The sequence below is a fragment of the Falco cherrug genome, chromosome 14 (genome assembly GCF_023634085.1).
Source record: "Falco cherrug isolate bFalChe1 chromosome 14, bFalChe1.pri, whole genome shotgun sequence".
NCBI classification, from domain to species: Eukaryota; Metazoa; Chordata; class Aves; order Falconiformes; family Falconidae; genus Falco; species Falco cherrug.
Window position 1 is genome coordinate 5,579,180 of NC_073710.1, and position 16,390 is coordinate 5,595,569.

A 16,390-nucleotide genomic window follows, 5' to 3' on the forward strand; every position below is an offset into this window, starting at 1 on the left:
TAAGAGCTTTTCTGGTCAGCTATACATAGCGTCCCGTCCCCCCTCTGCATTTCTCAGTATTTATAAAAGCCTGCATTCACTCTAGACTCACATGGCCTTATCTGGTAACTCTGAATTTTAGATTTGAATTATACATCTCTGCATTGCCAACATCAGCATCACCTGACACCAGGTCCTTCAGCAGCAGCAGTAGCTGTCCCTCCCCAGCAGCTGTGGCTTCCCCCCCCTCACCCAAAGCAACCATCTGTCCACTCCCCCACACCAGGAGCAGCCATGCTCCTGCTCGCACGGCTGCAGTCAGCAAATACTTTCTTGTAGTTGCTGAAGCTTGGAACAAAAAATACTTGCTGCTGATGCTAAGATGACTGTCAGTTGTACAGCTGCACTTTAATCATCTTCTTCCTCTCAAAGCCAAACACGGTAACAGAGAGGTATAAAAGCCCTTTTTCCCACATGCCAAAATAGCAGGATTTTAAATAAATACTAGAGAAATGAACTTCATATCATATGAAGGTGTTAATTGTGACTACTGCCGTGATCTGTAGATGGAAAACCCATTAAAATAAAAACCAAAGCTTACAAATTAAAAGTTATGTAAAATAAGTAAGTTAGAAGAAGTGTTGTATTATACCACACAGGACACATGTCTTACTCTGACAATGACATTTAGGACTTTAAAATAGAACTAATTTTTTTTCTCCTGCTCTGCGAGACAGAAGATTGATAATTTAAAGAGAAAACGCATTTCCTTATTACACGTGTTTTTCTTCCTTTCAGTTAGCCCTTTATGACAAGAAGAAAAATAAAAGCAGGAAGTAATTATGGAATCCGTTTGACAGATCTCATTTGCCAATTTCCTTCAGTGCTGAAGTACAAGACCTAACTCTGTTCTCTGTAAAAGGATGTTTATACTTTATTCTGTTTTCTCCTCGCCTTAATGGTGTTTAGATTCTGCGATTAGCTAGTTTCAGTGCGTTGCTCATCTTTCCGTTAGAAACTCAGAAAGTTAAAGCACTTCATATTTTTCTTAAGTATAAATTATTTCTTTTAAAGTAACAAATTAGATGAGAGTATTTATCTATGCCTACCTGAAAAAACATTATTCCTAGATAACAAGGCACACAGATCCTTTACAGTGAATGCCAATGAGCCTTATGTTTAACACAAGTTTAAAGTTGGGAAAATCAAATCCAATTTGCCAAGACAGACAAGTAAATTAGGTATAATTTTACCAATCTCCTTGAGTCAGGCCTGGAAGCTTGCAATTGTTCAAATTCTTCTATTTTTGCTTGATCTACATCTTCTTTCAGCTCCCACGTACTGTCTTCATATGGCAACGAACACCACTTTACTAAATAGTAAATAACAGGCTGCAGAAGAAAATTCTGAATGTTATCAGCTTTTAATTTAGTGTACAGACTGCTAATATGCCTTACTATTTGAGCAGCTAGCTCACATGAGAACTGGAAACAAAAGCACATTTCTCCTATCTTTTAAAACGTTTGGTGCAGATTCTTGCTGTCTACCTAACTTATCCTTGGCTTCTCATACTCTGCCATTTGTGGTAGGCCCCTGGAGTACTTTTTAATCCCACTTGCCCACAAGTACATCTTAGTTTTAGGAAAAATAAATTGCTACATTTGTGATGTTTGCGGAAACAGGGCGGGAAGGGTGGAAGTAACTGCAGCGGTTAACTACAGGGGTGCTACCCAGAACATTTGCTCCACTCTCCAAATCAGGTTACCTGACTCTACAACCAAGACCCTGAGAGAGTTCCTCAACAGGTCTGCTAGGCAACCTATAGAAAAATTTAGGAAAAGTCTCAAAAGATGGAACCAACGCAGATTACTGTAGAATCAGTAAATAAATATTTAAAAACCAAATAAAATGTCATCTTTCAAAAAGCTGGGGGCAAACCTTATGACATCACCACACTTCTTCTAAAGGCGTTATGACAAATCTGCTGCATACAATGAAAAGTAATTTTAACCCTCAACCCTGCTTTAGGAAGATTAAAGCAGAATTCACTGGGTAAGTCTGCTCATTTTGTTATCTAGAAAAACAGAGTAAGTATCATAGCTATTCCAACAGCCTTAATCAACTACTTTGTCAGCTCTCTGCCTGCTTCAGACTCTTTTTTGCATATTGGCAATTTATTTGCTTTTCTGGTTTTTTTTTTTTAAATTTATTTATTATTATTTTTATTTTCTAATGTCATGGGTTTGTTCTATAATAGCATTCCAGAAGAGGTACTTCAAGTTAAAAAAAAGTTTCGATAAATACAGAGGAAAAGGTCCACTTGTGGCTGTCAAAACACCTCTCAATCACTGGTTGCCTAAAGCCTAGGGACAGAGTTAGAGAGGAAGAGGCAGTCACCACTGCCCTGCCTTCAGCTGTGACCCCTTCTCACTGTCAGAGGTAAGGACAGTAGATGCAATCAGTCTCTTGTTGGAACTCACAAGGCAATTATCAGACCTCATATTTATGGTTAGTAACTACCTAAGCTTTCTCTATGATGACCTATTAATACTCATAAGCCACTGAACTCTTGATTTCTATTTCAAAATAGATGTCTAGCATAGGAAATAAGATCGTCATGTCCCATAAAAAAATGTTGCTGAAGCTTAAAATCATTAAGGCAGTACTCTGAAATCTGCTAAAATGATGATTACTAAACAGTGCTTGGAGATGTATCTTCTTGATTTGCTTTAAGATTTATTTACCTCACCAGTGTCCTTATCTTCACAAAGAGATACTTCTAATACCCGATCTACTTCAACATAGTCAGGATTAAAAGGTTCTTCTTCCATCTGCAATGCAAGATTAATAAAGTCAGTAAAGAGGCAAAAAAATGCTGGTATATGCTGACACTTGGTGTCATCGTAAACAAAATTAATTTGGCAGCTGGAAACTACTGAGGCTTTTGCACACATCTTAAAATCCCTCAACCCCCACAGCCTTTTTTAAAGAATTATTTATTTGGGGGTTTTTTTGGCAACAGGCACCAAAGAGGGATCTGACATGAGAATAGAAAATGCAGTCATTTAGGGATGAATTGCTGTTTTGGGAAAGCCATATAGTAGTGAAACTAGTGATACTAACATCATCTTTCCCTCCTTACCCCTTTGAAGTAGTTACCCAAACAATCCCAATTTTAAACCGTGCAGGTCAGGTTAGTTCAGCTACTCCAGAAGACTCGCTCTTAAAATTACATTAAACAACCAATCCCCTGCCATAATCAACCCCTCAACCCCCGACAGCTCATTCTTACTTCTCAACATTCAGTTGTTCTATTTAAAAGCAAACTATTAATCACAACTTTACAAGGAAAATAAAGCTTATTTAATTGTGTATCTCATACTCACATCTGCAAAAAAGTGAGCTCTTTGTGCTTGCCTTAGTTTGAATCGTTTTATTTTCTGCTGGATTCTTTTATCCTTTAAAAGCTGTTGTTCTGTGGCCCACTCACAGTGGAGGTAAGAGCTAAATTTACAAAGATTAACATTAACGTGCTAGTGAAAGCAAAAGCTTACTATTTTTAATATACAGTTAATCCAGTATATTTTATAAACCAGAATTTCACTCAAAAAGAACATTTTATCATTTAAGACAGAATTCACTATAAAGATCAAAGATTTATTCCTCCAAAAAATCGTCTCACAGCATCTAGTTAAGGCAGAATTTTTTGGCTAGGACCTCTATGGATTCACTGATTTCCTTTATGTGTCCTAACGAGAGAAACAAGTGTATTTAAAGTAAGCTTAAATAAATGAAGTTTTAATCAAGTTTAAAATCTGACACCTCTATCAGAAAATACCCAGAGATATGAAGTACCGAATATACACCGGAGCTAACTTTTTCATGTACTTCAGGTGAACATTTCTTGACAAGTACTGCTGAACTATACAGCTGAGCCCATTAAAAGATCAGTGAGGAGCGTCAGAGCCCATGGCAAAAAGGAACATGCCATCAGACTGGACTGGGAGAGAACACAGCAAGTCAAAGGAAGGAGGAAGCATGAGCACCGGTACCTACACCACCTGACTGCACCCCACGTGAGCCTTTCTGAAGTTAGACTGGTTTGACAGAAGTACATATTTCTTCCTCACACTCCCTTTTTAATATGTTTTCATCACTCTTTATGCTTTCTAAAGATATGGTAGAAAAAAAGAGCAGCTGCTGCTGGGTATTACTCATTCTCGGATGAAAAGACAGACTTTACCCTTTCAGAAAACAAGGGCTAAATGGTCTCCAGAAACATGTGAACCCAGAGTCTCAAAAAAACCCAACCCAAACCACCACATTTATTAGCAAGAATCTAATGAAATTACTCACATATGTAAAATTAGAAATGTACTGGCACTTTCAACATCAAGAAGCAGGTAGTGACAGAAAAATAGGTATGACATTTTAAATAGGAAAATATGGAAAAAGCTCTTCTTCGTTCTTTATTTCCTGCTTCAGATGTAAAAATAATTTCCATTGCTAAAAGTTTTGTTCTTTTTAAAATGGTACAGCTGACTCCTACATCAAGCTCTCCTCAATGTATGATCCTGTAAATCTAACTTAGGTTCACAAAATAGCTCTGATCTAAATTCATGAAATTATAACTAGCCTCAGACATGTAGCCGCTGCTGAATTTAATAAAATATATCTTCTCTAAAAATTCTGTTCTTTTGGCAATAACAGCTGTCAGTTTATTGGCCAGTGCTGGTTTCACAATACTGATAATTTTAAAGTTACTACTAACAACATAATGTAGATTCTTAGCAATTTTAAGATTAAATCTGTAAAGAAAAATTTCAAAAAGATGACAAAATCTGATTATAAGTCACCTTCAAACAATATCAAACTTTAGCACGTGCTTATGGTACTTATCATTTCAGTCAACACCTCCAATGAAACTTTTAATACTTACTAGTTCTTATATTTCACAAAGAACTCTTCTGTTTCTACTGTCATCCCAGCAGATATCTAGGAAAGGAAATTCACAGGAAACATCAAATAATAAATACAAATCCCTTTTTTCAAATAAGCAACTTCGATTCATGACAATCACTTACTTCTTTCTTTATTACCCTGGAGGATAAGATCTTGTCTACAATTGCTGCATCTTCTTCACTTGGATTTTCCTATAAATGCAGGAAAAGACTTCAGTCACACTAAATTCCCTCTCTTCAAAGTTATCAGGCTTAAAACGAGATGTCCTGGTTAACCCCAGCTTGGGTTAAACCACACAGAAGAAAACAGTATCATTATAAATTGTAGTAAATACCCTCTCTCCAAACTCATCAGGCTTAAAACCTTCAAACACCAGCAGCTGGTTAAAAGATCAACAATAAAGGCAAATTTGACCTCTACCAGCAGCACTCTTTTTTTAACAGTCTGGGAGTAAAATTTAAAATGCAGGTCTATATTCAGAGCGAAATACATGCAAAAGTACAGCAAGTCTGGCACTTCCAAAGAGCATCAGATGCAATGCTCACCTGCAAAACACACTTACAGAGCAATGGTGACTCTGATGCCTGCCAGACACAGACTCCCTGTGAATGCCCCGCTGAGTTGATGCGATACAGTGAACATACCCAGAATCTCGTTATACAGATAGGGAGAAATAAGAACTTTGGCAGATTGGTTAAAACAAACAAACAAACCCCAAAACCAAAACAAAGCAAAACCAACATATGTAGAACTCAATTCAACAGATTTACTCTGAACACAGCTAACAAACGTGCTGTGGAGTCAGGTAGACAAGGTCATGCTCGGGTATTCCAGCAGGGCTTAGGTGTGACACTGATAGGGGATTACTTGGCTCCACCGAGAGCGAAGCTGTGGTTCCAGAGATCAAGAGTCCATGTTTAAAAGGTTGCTTGCAATAAAAAAAATCACCTTTTCCCTCTTGTCTTGATTTGTTCCCAATCACACTATCTTTCTCCTTCCAACTTTGTCACCCTTCAAACTTCTCACGAACACTTTTTTTCCTGTTTCTTTCCTGCCACTTCGTTTACCTAGAATGGCTCAACAGCAAGTTTGAGTACCAGAGCTGGCACAAGTTAAATAGTGAAGTGCAAACCTGAAGGGGGGTAAAAAGGAATGAGTATCCTTTTTAAAAATCTCAGTAAGCAGAGACCCCCATAGGGTCATTTAATGTTATACTTCTGAAAGTCATCTTTTTATCAGCATACAGGTTTTCCATATGCCTACAGAGCGTAGCGCATTATTTGAGACATACCTAGCCTTAGCCTCATCCTTCAGCTAATGACTGTTTATAACAGAAAAGAAAACACAGTAGTAAGCAATTTCTTCCAGTTTTCAAGATCTTAGCAAGGTGTCACATTAAATGAACCGTGGCTTAGTAATAACAATGTATTCCTTCCAAATTAGGAGCTTTATTCACTGAACTCCATGAGAGAAATGAGAAGGTCCCACTACAGACCAAGCCAGTTTTCACTTACCACAAATAACTGTAAAGGCTGTTCAGCAGGTAAAGGGGCAGAATTCTTTTTGATTTTCACAGACACTTTAGCTTCTTCTTCCGACTGTTTTCCTTCTCCTTCTTCAGCATATTTTTTCCTTTTAACTTGACGATTTGATCTTCTCTTCTGCATGCAGGCGAATAAAACCAGAAGCGTCACCAAAAATTTCCTCTAACATGAACTGCAAGTGCTGGGAAACTATAAGCAACACTTACATGTAAAACCTAAGGCCAACGTTTGATAGAAAACATGAAGCATGTGAATCACAAAGGGACAGAAGTAGCCACATACTATTCTAGATAAATTAATTTCTTTTTTTCTGTTTCATATAAACATTTGCTACTTTTATTTTTAGAGTTTGAAAGCAAGCCTAGAACAATATTTTCAGGGTATAGAAGCAAAGCGGGCATATAACAGATCTCCCATAAGCATCAGTATTTCAACAGCAGTTCCATAATGCAATGTAACAGCAGTGTGTTACCATTCTATTAAAGATACAAAATATGCTGAAGCGTCTCTACTGTGCAACAGTCCTATAAATAAAAAAAATTATGAAGATTTTCATTAGATCCCATTGGTCAGATTGGTGATGAAGCCTGATTTGATGGCTAATAAAGCCTGTTGCTTTGTTAATGTATTTGTTTTCTCCTCCACCTTAATCAAGCTTGTTTAACAGCAGCGTTTGGCTTACTTTGTGGTTTCTCTCTCCCATCTTCCACTCCTGTTTCTGCAAGAATCTGAGGATAACAAGTTCCAGTTGCAGAAATAATGTTCAGTCTAAGAAAGTAATTCCTTCTCACTCACTGTTTAAGTTTCAAATACTTGGATTATTAAGATATTGCATATCCTTTCCACCCCTCAGTACCATTATACAGGACACTGCGTATTTAACCATAAGGTTAATTTGTAAATCCATTAGACAGATAATGACAGAAGAATCAAACTATTCAGCCAATATTTGAAAGCACTGCAATCTGCTTTAGAGAACAAAGATAAAATCACCTAAGTAAAATAGTCTCTATAAAATAAATTAATTATATTGAACAACACAGCAAGATGTATTTTTGTTTAGGAAAAGCCACTTAATACACTTACTGTGGTGCAATACACCACAGTAATGAGTTGGGAGAAGAAGAAGTTGTGAACAGAACAAACCCCAAAATCCTGCGGTCATTATATCTGCTCCGCTGAAACCAGTAAGTAACAGTAAGATTGCAGCACAGGAACTTTCTTCCTGACTGTTAACTTCAGCACTTGGTCTGGCTGGTATCTGGTAAAAGACCTAGCTATGCTATAAGTATTTTAGTTAAGTATAGTAGAAACATTTTAAGTTTTTTAGTAAGGTAGAGTAGAAATACCACATACAGAGTAAAAAACAAAGGATAGGCATCACCATTCATCTGGAGAAGCTACATATATGAAACTACTCAAATGGATTTTCACAGTAACGTAGCCAGATTAGGTATTTTTCAGTAAAAAGTTGACTGTATGCAGGGTGGGGTGTTAGCATAAAAAGAAACTTCAGATTTAAACAGGCACATTAATGTGACATAGAATGTCACATTATAGTCAAGTCAACAGTTTGCTGACAAGGGGTAGATTTTATGTATTTATTTTTAAAGTGTCAGCTAATAGGAGCAATGCAAAATGATGTATGAATTCGGAAAAAAAGGATTAAGAACCACGCTAAAGTTTTACTCATTAAGCATTGGTTGGATTTTTCAAAACCTAACGAGGCATTAATTGGCATTTTCAATCCTTCTCAGTGTGTCTTTTCTTAAAATACGAAGTGATGAACAAGACATCAACAGACACGTTCTCCGACATATAAATACATAACCCGAGTCGTCTGAAAAAAAACCAAAACCAACAAACTTCCCCTGAGCCTAGAAGAATGGTCATAAACAAATGCTCTAAGGCACAGAAGAAAGTAGCACCACACATTTTTCCTAGAAATAAATCAACGTATTTAAGGAAGACACTTACTGTGAAACTAAGCATACAAAATGAATTAGGGAACGAAAAAGACCTAAAATTGCCCTCCGGAGCTTAGAAATAGACACCTATTTGCAGTACGAAAAGAACATCATTAAAATGTTCAAAAACTAAAGAGAGAATGAACTCATGACTAATACAACTTTTGTCTTTCCTGTTACGCTTCTCCCAAACTCCTCTTAAAGTAGACAGGGCAGTGCTGTGTCACGCTGCTGAAAGTTTTTCTAACCCGTGCCACCCCTTACTATCTCTGCTCTCTGTTCCCTTCACACCGGGATCATGCATTTTATGATACTCCCTGTTCTCCTCACACTAGAACTGAAGACGACCCTCGTCATGCTAAAAATCAAATATCAAAAAACCCAAAGACAATGAGAAAAAACAAAATACCTTTAAGTCTTTTGAACTATATCTGTTGGCCTACAAATCTATACCTATCTGATTACTGAACACTATTGATAAGTTACAGTACTTCAGAACCAGCAAAACTGCCATCACCTCCTTCAGCGTACTAAATGGACATTCTATACCAAGACAAATTCCCTGGGAAATAAATAATTTCACATTCCTTTCCAGGTAACCTTCATCTAAGACAAACTATCATTTAAGTTAATAAAAAGTCATTCTGAAAAATTGCTTCTGATCTTCCCCCCCCTCCCAGCATTATCACCAGTGAAATACTAAAGGTCAACTCAGTATCTCGTAACTGTTTTCTGACATTGTCATCAAATAAGGCAATTCATTTTTACTCAACACCACCTTATTTCAAATATTGATTCCATCTCTGTGGATGACACCGCCACAGGATAAAAACCTGTGCACTTCCAGCGTATAACCTTACTTTTAATGGAGTTTGCCCTAAAGTAAAGTTGTAATTCTGCTCCTAAGATACACATAAACAGGATATTATCTCTTATGAACAGTTCATACTTCTTTGCGGATAAGTTTTGTAAACAATTAGCTATGCTACTATTATACCAGGGCAATTATGAAAAAACTGCAGAAAGAGTTACAAGTGAGATACTCCTCGAGGGAATGATTCTACCACTTCATCTCTTGATCTGGCACTTCCTTCAGAAGTATTCCACACGCAACTAGAGCCTATCAGCATATTGATCATCGCTGCCTTCAAATCCAAGATTATAGGAAACCAATTCTTTCAGTTTCTACAGAAGCAGAACCCAGAAAAAACAGGAAAGCTTGAAACAAGCTTTTTAAATGTTCTCAAAGAGCCAGTTTCACTGCTAAGTGCCCATACCATTAGGCAATCTTTGCATTTTCCTCGTAAAGTCAGCCCAAGTAAGGATCAGGTCTAACTCAAGGTCAGCTCAATAGATAAGCACCTGCAGTCTCAAATCTATGGAACTCTGCACTGAAATGGAACAGGTACCAGCGGGGCGTTGACGTCCCTTTACAGAAAGGGGACTCAACCTGTAGGATTTTCTGATTTTCAACTGGGAAAAGCTGCTGATAATGTACGATAATGAAAATGATAATACCTATGAGAGACAGACAGCAGTGAGAGAATAACTGTCACAGCGTCACAAGGAGTGTAACTACTTGGAGAGATGGGAAAAAAAGAGACCTGTAGAAGTAACAACACGTACAAATTTAAAAGGGAAAAATTCTGACTACTTACCTGTGAGTCTTCATCTTTCAATGGCCGCTGTGTAGTCTGCTTAGCATCAGACAATTCATCTGAAGATTCATTTTTTCTTTTCTGCTTCTTACCCAGTGTGATGATTAGCTTTCTGTTAGGGAAAAAACCCAACATCAAAGTAAATGCCGTATACTAGTCTACTTAATTTCAAGATTAAAAGTAATGCTGCATCGATTAGCAACTCCCATGTTTTTCTTAATACAAAACTCAGGAAGCACCGCTGACTGAAGAAGGAAAAATGTACCTCCGAACAAAAAGGTACAACTGTACAGTAGACAGTATTTTCTACTACCGCTACTGAGTTTCTCTACAGTGAAGCAGTTACCTTACTATTGCAAACTCCTCTGCATCATACGTATTTTAAATCTATACATGACTAAGACAGATGCAAAATCCAATATTTAACCGACAACGGTAAACTATACAAAATTAGCATAAATACCATGTGCAGATGATGACAGTAAGTGATTTATCATAAAACCCCCACTATTATGAAATGTATCTTCTCTTATTTTTACATAAAAAAGTTAGCTATAGACAATGATCCAAAATCATTCAAAGCTGTCTGACATGCAAAATGTTTATGTTTAAATAAATCACTCAGTGGTAAAAATGCATGAATCCTTTTTGCCTCTAAAAGAAAGAAGTAAAGAAGCAGCTGTATTCAAACTCCAGTAGTTTTATCTGTAAGAAATCCTAGAACATCTCAGAATATGTTAAGAACCAATATTATCTTGGATAAATTCATTAAATTCTAATGAAAAAGCACCAATTATTTCGTTGTTCAGATTTAAAGGTCACGCTGTAAATCACAGTATCAAATCATTTGACTTGTTTTTAACTAAAGGGTGTCAAAATATTTATTTTTTCCTATTTGAAATGTGCCAAATACTCCTCTTTAAATATGTTTTCAGCGGCATCATTGCAGAATGATGACAAACTATCCAGTAAAATCCACAGATAAAGAGCTGTCCTAAAATATATATTTTGTATAGTATCAATCATCAAAACTGTGTAACAGAAAATAAGGTAACTGTTCCAGCATACAAGCCTCTTCTGCTATTTTACAGAACGCAAGACTTCACACAGACAATAAAACTTATTTTACATCCAATACATTGGCCACCTGAAAAACTGCTGATGAGAAGGTAGTGGTTTTAACACTTGTATCTCATTTGCTTGTCTTTGCAAGTGTCCCAAGTGAGAGAACTGTCACATATGTACCAGGTCCAAAGTAACAAACCGCACAGGAAATGAAAATCTTAAGAATTACCAAAACACTATGGATAGTTTAAGCAACATGGCTTACAAAGTATCACAGGCATATTTTAAGAAGCAATGAACTTTTTCATTGGTTTTTAGTATGTAATCACTAGGCACCTTCAGTGGAAAGGTAAAAAAAAAAAAAACCAAAAAAACAACCCACCAAAGAAACCAAAGAAAACATTTTCCACTGCTGTATTTTTCTAGTATGAACTGAATGACACTGACGAATGCATGTTGAAATTAAGCTGCAGTAAGCATAATCACAGATCTGCTTGTTCACAGAGCTGCTGACTGAGAAGAAAAGACTGGTCCTCAAGTCACTGCTTTTCATTAGGTGTTCTCAGCTTAATTATTACTTAGAAAACATGTTTATAATTGCAGAAAATAATTTCAACATGGAACACACTGGCTTTCCTACTGTCTTCAAGAGTAGTATGGGAGCTTTTTTCTCCTCACATTTCAACCTCTGATTTGGATTCTTTTTTCCTTCTTTAAGACTGTTGGATGCTAGGGTATTTGTCCAAGATAACTCTTCCTGGTGATGGACTTGGATAAAGCACTTTTCCCATTTTCATCTCACTTTGTTTCATAGAAATTAAGTGTTACATTAGCACTTGTCAGCTAATATGTCAAATTAGCTAATATATTCCAAAGTGACGCAGACAAGGCGCACTGTGATTGAACTTCTGAGCTTGTTAAATGGAACTGTAGATATAAAATTTAACATGGATTTAAAGGGAAAGCCAATAAAACTTTTGAGCGAGAATACCTTCGAAGACCAGCAAATTTGTGAAACAGCAGCTATCCCACAAAGATCCTGGTTTGCATCTTTTGAGTTTGGGGAAAATATTAAGAGGTATCATGTATGTTTTCCCTGCTCTTAAATTCTTCCCATTGCATCCACTTCTGGCCTTTGCTAAAGAGAGGATACTAGCCTAGATGAAACTCTGGTCTCAACTGGGTATGTGCTCTTCTAAACTTTATCCATATGTTATTAAGTGCAACAAGCTGTGCTGATTTCTACCCATCCCTTGCTGATCTTTTAATTGAAATAACTGGACATAGAGTATATTCAATCCAGTGAACTCACATACCATAATGTGTAAATAATTATTTTTTGACCACTAAGATTCCAAGTCTTCTCTGATATGGAGCAAAAGCATTAAAGGCCTGATGGATGTATGGTATGTAGAGATGATAGTGAATGTGATACACATATTGATTTTTAAATGAACAACAAGACTACTAACAACAAAGAAAAAAGGATAACTACACGTTCTTTCATTAAATAAGTGTTGAGATACAAGTCAAGCTGGAACAGGTCTCTGGAGGACATCTGGTCCCTACTCAAAGCCAACTTCAGAGTTCTTTTATGTTGCTCAGTCCAATCCAGTTCTTATTTCCAAGGCTGACACCTCCCTCGGAAACCCATTCCAAATTTTGAACCTCTTTGTGTAAAATGGCAGAATAAAATGTTTCACATAAATGCATGTTGCTATATTAAGCATTTATATCCATGCAACCACAGTTCAGCCTCATTTCATGCACTACTGCCTAATATTTTAGGCTCGAGTTCCTTTTGGATTCAAAAAGCCCATGGCCACGACTATTTTACTATGAGTTGTAGTGGCATCCATCAAATAACAGAGGATTTTAAGGACATTCTGGTATAGAATATAGGTTTATTTTATGATTAGACTGCTCTCTAGTTACACCTTCCCCTGCACATGTTTTCCTCTTCTCCTCTGTAGTTGTAGTCCCTCCCTCGTGTTCAACTCCTGCTCTGCCCCTGCAGTCTTACACATCATGTTCGACTTCTCTGTCAGCTTTTGTGTCTTATCTTCATCTTGTGTTGCCTACTCCCTGTACTTCTCTTCACAAGCATCCTCCTGAATATTTTTTTTTTAACATCTTCTCTACATGTTGCAGATCAGAATGTTTCCTCCTTTATACAGATACGGTGCCAATGTGAGGAATAAATGCACAGTTTCACTTCTTTCTGATCCAGTGCCCAGAATCACAATGCTCCTTGCTATCAAAGTTTCTGAACGACAGTATGGTGCTAAAGTCACGCGTTTTTATTAGTAAAAATGCAATCTGCTCATATTTTGGCCCAAAACCTCTAAAAAATCTGCTATGTGAAAACAATGATTTTCAGAAGCTTGTAAACTGGATCAGTTCTGTGAAAATTTTTCATTGAGAGCACAAGTTCTCTTGCCAGTTTATAAATTTCTGCATGAAAGCACGAAGATCCTTGGCTAAAATCCCTTTTCCACCCCGAAACAAACTGTTCTGAACAGAAACTATCTATTCTGTTTCTATGAAAAGGAAACGGCACACTGCAGACACAGAATAAATAGTATCACTAGACTCCATTCCAATTTCACCTTCTCTTGCCTTTTCAAATTTAAAATGCATCTTATTACATAACATCTAGAAATACTTTAATGATTAGACAGCATAAGATTCCTTATATATGTATTTCCTCCTAGAAGGAGAAACTAAAGATCTTGAGAAGCTTATACCAATGGAAAAAATTTAAAAGAAGCTGTCTTATGAGCCATTATTACTTCTGACCCTTAGCATAAGGCTCTTAACGTGGTTTAGATCCATAAAACTGCAAGACATTAAGTACCAGCAAGACCACCAGGAACCACTACTTGAGAAGCATTGCAACTTTTTCTTATAAATTAAGAACCACTAAGAATCTGCTCCCTTCCCACCCTTCCATTTGATAGCAGAGAATGTGATGGAAGAATTGTCAGTACTTTGAAGAGCTTTTAAATTCCAAAGAACGGTTTTCAAAACCTTCCAAATAGTAAACATGGGGAAGTATTAGAAAGTAAAGAAAACCAGCAAATATTTATTAGGCTTGTAAAGAAATAGTAAGTATTGTTGGCCTTCAATGCATGCCTTTAATAAATCATTTCACTTCAATTTTCCCCAAGCAGAGAAACACCAAATAACTAATTATTAGCGTCCAAAGCCCTCTCCTGACTATTTGAATTTGCAGTCAAAGCACTGTGTTATATTACTAGCCATGGTCATCAACAGCATTTGTACGCTTTTAGCACTAAAAACTTAGCTAAGTCTTATCTATTCGCAAAATACAAAGCCAATTATTTTCTTGACAACACAGCGTATCCTCTTGGAATGAGAGTTAAACTAGTGATATAAAAACTGTTGCTCTTATTCTTTCAGCATATATTTAATACATAATACTAACACACTAAAATTAGCCACTATCTCCTCCAGTTATAGTTCAAATTAATAACTTTTGGATTGTGCACAGATTTTTAAAACACTCCTAGAGTCTTACTGGAACCAACAGCCATGAAGCTCAGACAACACTGGAATACGGATGTAAGAGAACAAACAAGCGTTTACTTATTTACTTGATAAGGCCACGCTATTTTGCATTCATATATTTTGCAGTAGAAACTTAAAAGACTCTGTAACTCAGACCCAACTTATGCATTAAAACTAGAACCTGGGAGCAGAGAGACCTTCACCAAGGAGTCACAGCTCAGTGCATGCAAAGATATCCCAGAAGGATGATCAAATTTGTAGTCTGTGTGCATTTTCTGATCATGACAGAAGTTTAAGATCTAACAGAACAAAAAGACTCAGTGAGCATCTCCTCCCTTTGTGCACAGGCCTATTAGCCCACATTTGCTTGACTTACATGAAACAAAAGACAACGCACAATGTCTGCCTTTAGGTAATTCACTTCTGAGTTCTGGCATTTAAATTTAAATGATAGAGGACCAGCATAACAGGTGAATCACTGGCTTTCCACACAGGTCCCCCCACCATGTCTCCTGCTGCTGAGTTCACAAAGGTTTCAAACCATCTTAACACCACCATATCAACAAACGATTGCATCAGGATTTTCTGTCAGGGTCTTAGGTCCTAAAAATGCTCTGTCTTGTAAACAATACATGCCATGAGAGACCTGCTTCAAGGCAACAAGGACATTTACTGATCTGAGTAGTGATTAAGATCACACAGGACTTGCTGCATTCATTACTGCCTAAAGTAAGGGTTAATTAAAAAAAAAATTAAAATAATCTACCATTGGTCTTCTAGCACATGAAATAATACAGCTATTTCTGATAACCAGAAACGGTTCTGAACTTAAGGACTACCACCCTGAATCAAACATCTGTAAAAAATTCTTAGGATTGGGGGATTTATTTATTTAAACTATGCAGTAATAAAAAAAAAAATCCTATCCTAAATGCAGTCTACTGATACTGTCCTTTACATCACCAATGCAGAACTGCTGCTTTTCATCAGGGCCATGATATTTAATTTTATGTTTGAGTAGGTGGGAATACATTGAGAGCTATAAAACCTAAATGCCAATCTACTTTTTTGAACAACAGAATGTTCACAAACTCATAATTCTTCTATCCTTCATATGAAGTGTTAAGAAGTAGATTTTTTTCGTTTAAATATGCATGACCTTACATGGAAGAAACAGAATTATAACCAGTTAGAAAAAGCTTATAAATGGAAACAAATGCTATGCAAAAATATTAAGGGCTTAAATGATTCCTAAACATCAATGCACATAGCCAGGCTCTGAAAAGTGGTTCTGCAGTTCTCAGAAATACTGTCAAGTAAGTTACCTTTGAAGATTTAACTTGATCAGTATATCAACACATAAAGCAAACTGGTTACTTAATTTGGTAACAGTAAATATATTATACATGCATTCTTCTAATAATTTGTCGTAAGTTTACAATGTTCTTGGTAATAACAGAATTCAGTCGTTTACCTTCACCAATGCTTACAGTACAGAAACTTTACTAATTACTGAATCCAGTTCTAAACCATCTGACTGAAACTAACAAGCATTATTTCTTTGACTTCAAGAGGTCAGAGGATTAAAAAGCTTAATGCCCACCTTTAGAAAGGAACTACAGCCTGCCTAAAAAGAAACTGCTAGTAATTTATAACTAGCAATGGTAAACTGTAAAGAATCATG

The 16,390-nt window shown here is 36.6% G+C and overlaps 1 protein-coding gene across 6 annotated transcripts in view; it reads right to left on the reverse strand.

Moving 5' to 3' along the window:
* The window catches only part of CHD9 (chromodomain helicase DNA binding protein 9), a 91,518-nt gene that overhangs the window by 35,925 nt on the left and 39,203 nt on the right, over positions 1-16,390 (reverse strand). For all 6 annotated transcript variants that reach the window (XM_027813166.2, XM_055726331.1, XM_055726332.1 and 3 more), the window contains 7 exons: positions 10,111-10,222; positions 6,456-6,602; positions 5,064-5,132; positions 4,919-4,974; positions 3,366-3,483; positions 2,724-2,810; positions 1,233-1,370 (listed from right to left, as the gene is read on the reverse strand). In XM_027813166.2, the coding sequence (XP_027668967.2) occupies positions 1,233-1,370; positions 2,724-2,810; positions 3,366-3,483; positions 4,919-4,974; positions 5,064-5,132; positions 6,456-6,602; positions 10,111-10,222 (727 nt within the window). The remainder of the gene's footprint in view (positions 1-1,232; positions 1,371-2,723; positions 2,811-3,365; positions 3,484-4,918; positions 4,975-5,063; positions 5,133-6,455; positions 6,603-10,110; positions 10,223-16,390) is intronic.